Raw genomic sequence first — 10,287 nt, 5'->3', positions numbered from 1 at the left:
ATGGCCCATGCAGAGGAGGACAGGTAAGGCGCCGTGCAATGGGAATGGTGAGGCTGGAAGGGGATGGGGGAGCTGCGCCACGCTGCCTTGCCCTGCTTCCCTCTCCTCCTTCCTGCCATCAGGCAGAGGCTGCTCAGGAGCAAACATCTCGTTACCGGAGAGAAATTGGCCGTCTGCCCGTGTCAGGTGCTGGCGTTACGAAATTCGGCAGCCAGCAGGCGACCTTGGCAGAGGTCGTGGCCAGGAGGTGCAAACCTGAAGCGGAGGCAGAGGCATTGGTCGCCCAGGCGTGTGCCCCTCTCTGAAATATAAACCTCCATCTCTTGGTGCGGCAAAGCTGCATTTTACATGGATTTGCTGCCAGCCAGAACGAGCAGGGAGGTTTTGTGCCATAAAGGATCTGTCATCGGTGGCAGTCCTGTGCTCTGCAGCAGATGCGGCTCTCCAGTGGATGACAGCGCTCACAATGCAGGGGATTGTGCTTTCAGCCGATCCTGTGATTTAATCCAAAGCGATGCCGCTGAGCACTATCATTAGGTGTGCGTGGTGGGAGGTGGAGCAGCTACGGGGGGCTTTGTGCTTCGTGTACCCATTCAGGCTGCCAAAAACCCTGCACGGACCTCGGGCTCGTGCACTTGCAGGCTGAATGCTGCATTCACTGACCCGTGGGTTGTGGTCTCCTGCTGCTGGGCACCCGGGAAATTCCTGGGAACCCAGCAGAAAGCCTCACAGGCAGGCACAGCAAATGGATTTGGGCATCACGGAGCTCAACACTAGGGACAGCACTAGAAGGAAAAAAAAATCCCCCTCCCAAAAGCCTGTACAGCTCAGTCAATCCCATTGTCTTCAGCTGTTGTTGAATCAGCGTCATCCTGTCCCGAGCTTCCTGGGCTTTTAGGAATAATGTCCATTATTTAAATGTTATTTTTCAGGGGCATGTGAACCTTTCTTTAAAAATGCAAAAAGAGAAAGAGATTGGGGACTGGTTGTCAGTGAGAGAGCAGATGCTGGTGACCTCATTATTTCTCTCGTCTGCCACAGGTGCCTCATCAGCCTGGGAGCTGCATTGAAATTCTCTTGGTTCCCTCTACGGGTTTCAGTTATTCGATAGTTTTTCTGGATAAAGGTTACAGTAATTCAACAGAAATGTGTGGGGAGTCCTTCCGTAATATATGTAAAGCACTTTTAAAGTTGTTGTCTGGTACAGCTGTAGCTGGGCAAGGGATAATACAGCCAGATGAGTGTAGGCTTCAATAATGTCAGTTTGATAACTTTTGCTTATTTTAAGAGCTTAGGGTACACTTGGAAAATTCAACAACATGTTATGGTAAATACACTCATTTCCAGACTTCTCCTTTGAAAAATATTTCAGCTAAATGACCCTTCATTTTAACTCAGAACTATGGAAGTTGTTTCATCCCATTGGATCACAAATTTGTGAGATACTTAAGTGTTTTTGACATCGCAGATCCTAACTAGGAGCATGTTTGTACCAGACACTGGACAGCTAGGAGGTGAAAAAGCTCGCAGAAGAAGCCCATGGAGTAACTACCTGCCTCCTCAGCCTGAAGGAAGAGAATGATAGAATTGAGATCCTGTGCTTGAATGTGATGCTCCAGTTAGATGAGCCAGGTCTACACTGACACCTAGGTCCTGTTCGTCAGTGGCCTGAGACCTCCTGGGATGCAGAGCAACTCTTTGAAAGCTTTTCTGCACATCCTCCAAGGCTGCAGGCAGCAGAATTGCAGCACAAACAAGGTCACCAGAAACAAGAGACCTGTTCCAAAAAAAAAAAAAAGAAAATCATGAAGTTACTGTTTATCAGTGTCTTCAGTCAATTTTACATCACCTTCATCATCGTGGTGCCTGGCCCTGGCAGCCCATAATAGGCAGATAGGCCTTTCATGCCCCACCTGTGTTGGTTGCAGTCCCTAATTGCACCCATCGGTGGCAATGACCAATTTGCTACCAAGAAATGCTATCAGCGCCCGTGCTTTTGAAGAGACTTTCCAATCAACCTTGCCATTGACTTTTGGAAAGTGTCTTTGTTGTCCTGTTTTAAGCAGGATTATGGGATTAATCTTCTATTGATTGCATTTCAAAACTGACTAATGCATCTGAAGAATACTGCACTGAAGAATAGAAGCCAGGCTGAATATCAAAGCCGTCTCTCTTAACAGAGAGAGGTACAAAACAGGCAATGCAATGCCAGCTTCTGCCATCCCACCTTCCAACAATGTGCCTCAGCACTGGATAAAATGCATTTTTGGGTCTTATCTAAGCAGCCCCATTGAAAACAGACAAAGTAAACCCAGGAACCCCAATCTGTGGGCTTAATTTCTGGTTTCAAGTAGGCTTGTGCCATTGGGCCTCCTGCCTAGGTGTAACCCAGTGGAGAGGGCGAATGAGAGATCCATGTTCAGCATCCTCGAGTGAAACCACCAGGTACAGAGCAGGTGGATGTCCGAGAAGTATGGCCAGTTCTGGAAAGAAGCCCCCAAAGCTTCTGGAGCTTGGGTTCCCCACCTCTGCAGATGGTGCTTGCCCCTGGACCTGTCTCCTCCCCATCACAGGTTGGACATCCCCATGCACACACAGAGGTTACAATTTTTCAGACTGTGCTTTTCCATTCCTTCACTAACTCGGGAGAGACCAGAACGCATCAGAAGCAGGAACTGTAATGCCTTGTGACATTTGTGTTATATAGGTATCATTAGCCAGTTTCCGCTTCAGAATAAAACTGGCAGAGAGGATTCAGATGATTTGCCAGTGGCCTGGAGTAAAATGTGAGATTAAGTGTTTGCTGTAGAGAAACATCTTCCATAATAGCAGTGAAGCTCCTATCATTTTAGTCTTAATGATTTTTTTTTCCTTTGCACCTTTTCAGGACTGTTACCTTTTGAAATTTGTTCCTCGGATGGGCTGACAGGTTCGCTGACCTCTTCTCCTTCTGCAGGAGCAGCTACGAGGTGTGCAAGGAAACAGCAGATTGGTTACGAGCCCGCACTGCTCAGTGCCCAAAGACGGCGATCATCTGCGGGTCCGGGCTGGGCGATCTGGCTGATGTGCTAGAGAAGAAGGCAGTCTTTCCGTACGAGGACATCCCCCACTTCCCACGGAGCACAGGTTGGCACAACCCCGGGCATCAGCAACCCATCCAGCAGCAGAAAGAGAGACGTAGACAACTCAAACCAGCACCCAGCCCTTCCCTCAGCTCTTGGCTTTGGGCACAAAGGGTCCCTCGGTGGGGCAATGTGCGCTCACAGAGCTTCAGTAACATCCACCAGCCCTTGTCCCACACCATGCACCACACCTTCGTGTGATAGCTGTAAATTAACGGCTCTGCTATCACCAAGAAAGAATTCAAGTTGATTAACGGCCTCTAGTTGAGCCAAGGGAGGTTTAATTGGATGTCAGGAAGAATTTCTTGGTGGGGAGGGTGGCCAAGCATTGGAATGGGTTGCCCAGGGAAGTGGTAGTGTCCCCATCCCTGATGTGTTTCAGGGACGTGTGGATGAAGCACTAAGGGACGTGGTTTAGTGGTGGGACTTGGTGATTTTGATGGCCTTTTCCAACCTACACATTCCTATAATTCTATAACCAAAAGAAAAGCCTTCTTAGATAGAAGGAAACTCAAGAAATTGGAACATCAGCTGCAGGCCGTCGGTGCAAATTCACTCCTGGCTGCTTGTTCTGAGCATCTCACGACTCTGTAGGGCCCAATGAGAAATGCTGTGCCCTTGGTCCCCCTGCCAATGAGCAGAAATCGATATCTCAGATGCACCACCACCAGCCCCTCACACTGCCAGAGCTCCTTCTGGTGGCACGCTCCAGGAGCAGTGGTCTCATCAGGCTGAGCGGTAGGACAAGCACCAGGAGAATTTCGCAAAACCCCCAAACAAACAAAAACCTGCACGGTTCCGTACTTTGCCATTGCTATTTACCTTCCAGCCCTCAGCTCTGCAGCACGTGGCCCTGCTGTAACCCATAATCAGCCAACAAACCCCTGCAGAAGCCAAGACCCCGAGCCTGGTACCCGCAGTGACACAGTTCCCTTCCAGTCGCAGGGCACGCGGGCAGGTTGGTGTTCGGGGAGCTGAGCGGGCAGCCGTGCGTGTGCATGCAGGGGCGCTTCCACTGCTACGAAGGGTACTCCGGCAGCACGGTGAGTCCTCCAGCAGATCATTCCTGCAGCCAAAGAGGTTTTTGCAAAGAGGTGAAAACCACCGCTTGCTCCGATGCTTAGCTGCAGGAGGATAGCTCTGGCACTGAGCGTACGAATAGATTTCTCCCGCAAAAAGAAAATTAAATGGGGAATTGAAAGTGAGGGCTCCCTCCACATGGAGCTGGTGTTAGGCATCCACAACACCACGTACAGTGCAAGGCAGGTTAATTCACGTGGCTCCACTCCATCAGTTCAATCATGGTTTGAAGCAGCAGCCAGGAAATTCAGATTAATAGGAATAATCTATTTTCATCTTTTCAGATTTGTATAGTTTCAGGCTTTTTTTTTTTTTTTTTTTTTTTTTTTTTTTTTTTTTTTTTCCCCATAGAAAGAGCTCATTGGCTAGTTTAATTGGGTGTAGTCTCCCAGCTCACACACAGAGCTATGGAGATTCCACATATTCGTGTTGCCTACGATGCCCATCTGTAGATTTCTGTTAGGAAGCCCAAATATCACTTACTGGCTGATAGTTTAGGGACTCCTCTCTTATTTAGTTGGATTTGAGGTTTTTCTTGTGGCCAAGGTCAGTTTGCATTTGGATACAAACTGTAATCCTTGGCAACACATCTTTTATAGAACAAAACTATTTTAATGTACTTGATCCAGAACTAGATTATCGAAATATGTTTGTCTATTAAAATTAACTCATTTGCTAATGACCATAGTTAGGAAATCATTTCTGCTCACGGTTTCCTTCACATTCAGAAGCAGCAGCTATCACTCCAGTTCTTTTATCACTCCTCAAAATCAAACTTTTTGATTTTTTTTTTCAGTTCCCAGCAGTTCTTTAACTCCCAATAAGCAGGTTATTGAGTGTGAATAAGCCCAAATGAAGAAGGCACTCTCTGTACTTCTGCAAAATGCATCGCTGCTGTAAAGAAGCTGGTGTATCAATTAAGCTCCAGGTCCATGTGCATAAGTAGTTTCTCCAATCAGCAGCGGTTTGATCTCTGCAAGACCTTGCCAGCAAGGAAAAATTATCTGCATATTCTTTTTGTGCTGCATTTATTCGACCTGAGTGCAACTGTAATAAATTTGGGCTTGAATTTTAATGGTATTCATTTCAGAATTAGCTTTTAATATGTTTTAAAACTTTAGAAGTATTTTTATTTAAATTAAGGGGAATTTAAATCGGAGACAAGGGTTAGTTTGTCTCCCTGTGGGCTCACAGAGGCCTCTTTCTGCACAGCGTGAGCTGCCTACAAACCCTCCTTCTCCCCAGGAAGGGCACTGCAGCCTGGTTCAAACCCTCTGCGCTGTCTCTTTTCTCCCCATCCTTCCTATGCTCTTAATGCTCTTGGTCACAGTCGTCATGTCTTTTTCTGCTGCTACCTGTAATTGAACGGAGACAATTGACCAGCTACTTCATGCCTGCTTTAGCCTTAATTTCATTAGCGATCCACTCTGATTTTTTTCTTCTTGGCATCCTCACATCTTCTCAGTCGATCTGGCAATCCCACCCATGTGAAGCCCGACCTCACACTGTGTTCCTGGAACACCAAACAACACCCAACACCTGAGCTGAGCCTTGTGGTCTTCACCCTATGTGTGCCTTTGGTCCCAGCAGGTCACCTTTCCCATCAGGGTCTTCTCCCTCCTGGGGGTGGAGGTCCTGATTACCACAAATGCTGCCGGGGGACTGAACCACCACTTCCAGGTGGGGGACATCATGTTCATCAGGGACCACATCAGCATGTTTGGCTTGGGAGGGCAGAACCCGCTGCGTGGGCCAAATGATGAGAGGTAAGAAGGTCTCCTCCTCCTGGGGCAAGGTGAGCAAAAAAGTGTTTCTGCAGTTGGATGGAGGGGGGGATATTTGCAGACTTGTAGCTCAGCTTCTGTCCCATTTCATTTCCTACTGGCCCACACTGGAATTAAGTGGCCTTACAGCTAATTGCATCTTTCCTAGTCCCTGGCTAAGCCCTCAGCCCCTTGCCACCAGTGAATCCTTTCCTACCCCAGCCTCAGGCTGCTGGTTGTTCCTGCTGATAAATACTGAGAGATGAAGGTTGGACCCAGCTCCCCACAAGGGAACCAATGCCACCCGTGTAAGAAGCTCATTAAACTGGGGAGCCTTCATTAGCATCACAGCTCCTCTGCAGGTGGGAGGTGGTTGTCTTGGCAGCCTCCCTAGGGGCCTCCAGATCTTGGAGCCGTGAGCTGGGGCAGAGGGATCCTGTGCTGGGTGTGCAGGATCCTCCCTGCGGGCTGAGCACAGGGGCTGCTAACACATCCTCACTGCTGGGCTCCTGCTGTTACTGGACCTAGATGCTTTGAGCAGGAGGTTGAGCTCGATGGCCTCTTCCAGCCTAGGACAGTGCCCATCTAAAGCAGAACATCCTAATGTCTTCATAGGTATTGTTGGGCGTTAGAGGAAAAATGATTAAAAGCAAAGAGGCCGCGTGGAGGAGTGCTTGCGGCTCTCTGGACTTGCATAAATTGCTCAGGAGCAGGAGGAAAAGCAAACAATAACTTCATCTGGACGGCATTCAAAGGCAGCATAGCTGTCTCAGTGCCCCCAGAGGCACCTTCCTGGTGCAGGCTGCAGCGCCTGGGGGCTTCTGTGGTGCTGGCCGAGGTGTCAGAATGGGCAAAGGGTCCTGAAATACTTTGCGAGCTGATTCACGAGAGCAAACCCTTTCTAAAAGCCAGTCCAACTCAGCCACCAGGAAGGGTTTATCTGAGCACAACAGAAAAACTGGAGGCAATGAAGTGATGTGGAAAGGGAATACAGGCAAGAATCTCGGGGTTTGATCTAGTAAATTAGAGACTGGCCTTGGCATTGCTGGGTGTCCTTCAGGAAGGAAGCAATTTTCATGCTGATGAATGCTTATTCCCTTAGAGCAGCTAGGAAAGTTGTTTGTTTATAATGTTTTAGGGCTTATGAGCACAAAATAAGCCACCTACTGCCCTAAGCGTTCAGCTGGAGGAACATGAAAGGCTGCCAGAGCTTTAGTAGCCTGGGTGAGCGACCGGATCCACCCAACTGAACTGAGCTGGGGAACGGGGCTGGGAGCAGGCTGCCAGCTAGCAGCAGTGCACCAGCCCTTGCTACCTGCTGCTGCTGTGCGTGAGTCAATAGGAGGATTCAGGCAGGAGCAGGACTGGGATAACTCAGCAGGACTGAGCTGCTGTGTTAGGATCCAGAGCAAGTAAGAGACCCAGCCTCGAAGCACAGGATGAAAGCTAAATGTGGCTCTGGAGCTCCTATACCTGCTCCTCTCCCCAGGTGTGATCCTGCGGTGCCAGGAACCAAAACCAGACCTGAAGGCGTGCGGAGGGTTTTGGGGGGTCAGACCCAGCAGGAGGGGCAGCGATGCCAGCCTGGCTGTGCCCTCTCCTGCCCTGCAGGCTCGGCGTGAGGTTTCCCTGCATGTCTGATGCTTATGACCCAGATCTGCTCAGCCTGGCGATGGAGAGTGCGCAGGAGCTGGGCTTCCAGAGCTTCGTCCACACAGGGGTGTACTGCATGCTGGCTGGTCCCTCCTATGAAACCATCGCCGAGAGCCGCGTGCTGCAGGCCCTGGGGGCAGATGCTGTGGGTAAGAAGCACAGGCTGCTCTTGTGGGGTCGGACAGGAGCTTAAATAACTCGTTCTGCCCATGGATGACTCTCCCCAGTCTTTCAGTCTCCATCCAGGTCTTCTAGGCCTAGAGAAATGTATTCCTGCTTGCTTAGTGCATCTCCTAGGATGGTTCTGCAGTACAGCGCTGTGTGCTTCGGGCTGCCCAGGAAAAGGGGCCCAGCAAAACCTTCTGCATATTTCCCATACAACACACTCGAGTGGCTCCACTTCGGTGGGACCCAATCACAAACAGTGCTTTTCTGTTATTTTTAACATTGTGGCCCTCTTGGCACTGTGCCCCTTCCATACAGAGCAGTCCTCCATGGGAGTCTGGGTGGTTTAGGAAGGGCAGATGTGGAAACCACCCTGCCTGTGCATGAGGGAGGTAAGCGTTGGGATCCCCAGGTTCCTCCAGGCTGTGATTCAGGGGGTCCTGGGTCACTGAAGCAGCTCGCGGAAGGCTGTTCCTCAACACTTGCAGGTCTGCTGTATGAGAGCTCGTTTTGGTGCCTGTCCCGACCCTTCCGACTCATCCCCATCCTCTCCTCCGCTACCGTAGGCATGAGCACTGTCCCAGAAGTCATCGTCGCCAGGCACTGTGGCCTGCGTGTCCTCGGGCTGTCCCTCATCACCAACAGAGCAGCGACGAGCTACAGCAGCCCCGAGGAGGCCAGCCACGAGGCCGTGCTGCGTGTCTCGGTGGCGCGGGCCGAGGCCCTGCGCAGGCTGCTGGTGCGCCTCACCACACGCCTGGGGGAGAGCCCCTGAGCCCCCCGACCGCAGCCATTGACCTTCATATAACAGCACGGAGACCCCAGAGAGTGCTGGGGTGAGGTTGTCCCCTCCTGCTGTCGTGGTTGTGAATATACCGGGGGTCTTGTCCCCGTGCTTCAGCCAGGGTTTGCTTTGAAACATTTGCTGTATGCAGCCAGCTGTCCTCTTGGCCAAGGAGGGCCACAGCAGCATTCTGGCTCCAAACAGCTCCCGACGACCCCTGGCAGATCCCCAGAGCCGTGAGAGACAGGCACGGGGCTCGGTGTCTGCTGGGGATGCCTGGCTAGGGCCTGCTCCAAAGCCCCTGGAAGCCCACAAATCTGGAAGCCCAAAATCTGTGCTCCTGCAGCACCGGTGGTTTGTGGTGTTGGCTGAGGTGACGTTACAGCCAGCTTCACCTGCTCCCTTTTCGGGCTTGTTCCAGCCCATGCTTGTCACAGGGCAGAGGGTGGCCAGGTAATTTCCCAAATCCTGTGTGGTGCTGGCCCTTCCCGAGCCAGGTGGAGTCCCCAAATAGCCTGGCACCAGGCACCAGGACCGGCCTGGGGGCAGCTGGAGGGGCTCCTCTGCCCAGGCAGGGCCCCCGGCCCCTCCAGAAGGGGCTTTTGGGGTGAAAGCTCACGCATGATCACAGCCTGTTGGACTGCAACAGTGTGTGGGGAGGAAACGGGGAGGAAATAAAGCTTGTTCTTACTTGGCACCTGCATATGTGCTTTGCCTTCAAGTTATCAAAACTCCTTCAGAGGTTTCTCTTTACCAAAAATCTGCATTTGAACTAAGGGGGCTCTGGTGTATTTTTCCCCAAAACTTAAGTCTTCTTGACAAAGTCTCGATGCTCTTGTCTCCATCCTCACCTCTCTCAGTGGCAAATCTTGGAAGGGAGGAGGAAGGAAAAGCAAGGGGGAAGAGAGAGGAATCATGATCCAAAAGGAAAAGGAAGTTTTTGGGGATGCAGAAACTGTAAAATGAATACCAAAAGCACCTGTTGGGGCCTCTGTGCCCACTCTGAGGCTGCTCTCAGCATCCTGCCATGGATCCATCCTGATGGATGCTGCTGCAGCATCTCCCCTCCTGTGCCTGCATCTTGCCCCTGCACCACGGGGCTCGGGGATGTATTCATGGCACTGAGTCCCCAAACCCAATCCCAAAAGCCTCAGCCCCTCGGGGGAGCCCCTCGCCCCCCTGCTCATCCTTTTGTCACCCATGGGACGCAAAGCCCCTGCCCAGTGCCTGCCTGCACTGCCCTGCATCCTTCTCATTAATTAAGCATGTCCATCCTCGTCATTAATTAAGCAATTCCATCATCGGCCGAGCCTTCGGGATGTGAATTATCATTTCCCCCCCGTAGCCATGACAACAGCTCCCCACTGGCTGGCGGTGGCAGAAGCCAGGGGATGCTGCCTGGCGTGGGTAGTGTCCCTGCCACCTGGGGACCTGGGGACAAGGAGCGGGGAGTGCTCCCCCCTCACCCCAAACCCCCCAGCAGGGCAGGCAAAGTCTGGGGGCCACATCCTGCACGTCCCCACGGGGGAATTTTGTGGGATAAAACTGGTTGCTCTTCGTTAAAACTCCTCAATTCTTCCTCCAAAAGGGGCAGGTTTTGTGTCTGGGGGGGGGTGCAGGTGGCACTTGGCTGCTGGCATTGTCCCTCACCTCTTGGTGACATAGCACTGGGACATGGGGCAGGGATGTGGGGACAGGTATGGCTGGGTGACACGGGCAG

The 10,287-nt window shown here is 51.4% G+C and overlaps 1 protein-coding gene across 1 annotated transcript; it reads left to right on the top strand.

Annotated features, from left to right (window-relative positions):
- PNP (purine nucleoside phosphorylase) lies at positions 1–8,558 on the top strand (the record flags this gene model as incomplete). The annotated part of the gene is made up of 6 exons (XM_084294838.1): positions 1–23; positions 2,957–3,126; positions 4,062–4,165; positions 5,793–5,968; positions 7,577–7,767; positions 8,350–8,558. 6 exons carry the CDS (start codon positions 1–3, stop codon positions 8,556–8,558), a joined length of 873 nt encoding a protein of 290 aa, XP_084150964.1.
- Between the last annotated feature and the right edge of the window lie 1,729 nt (positions 8,559–10,287).

The sequence above is a fragment of the Netta rufina genome (assembly GCF_964035555.1).
Source record: "Netta rufina genome assembly, chromosome: 13".
Classification (NCBI taxonomy): domain Eukaryota; kingdom Metazoa; phylum Chordata; class Aves; order Anseriformes; family Anatidae; genus Netta; species Netta rufina.
This window is presented reverse-complemented; position numbering and strand designations above follow the sequence as displayed.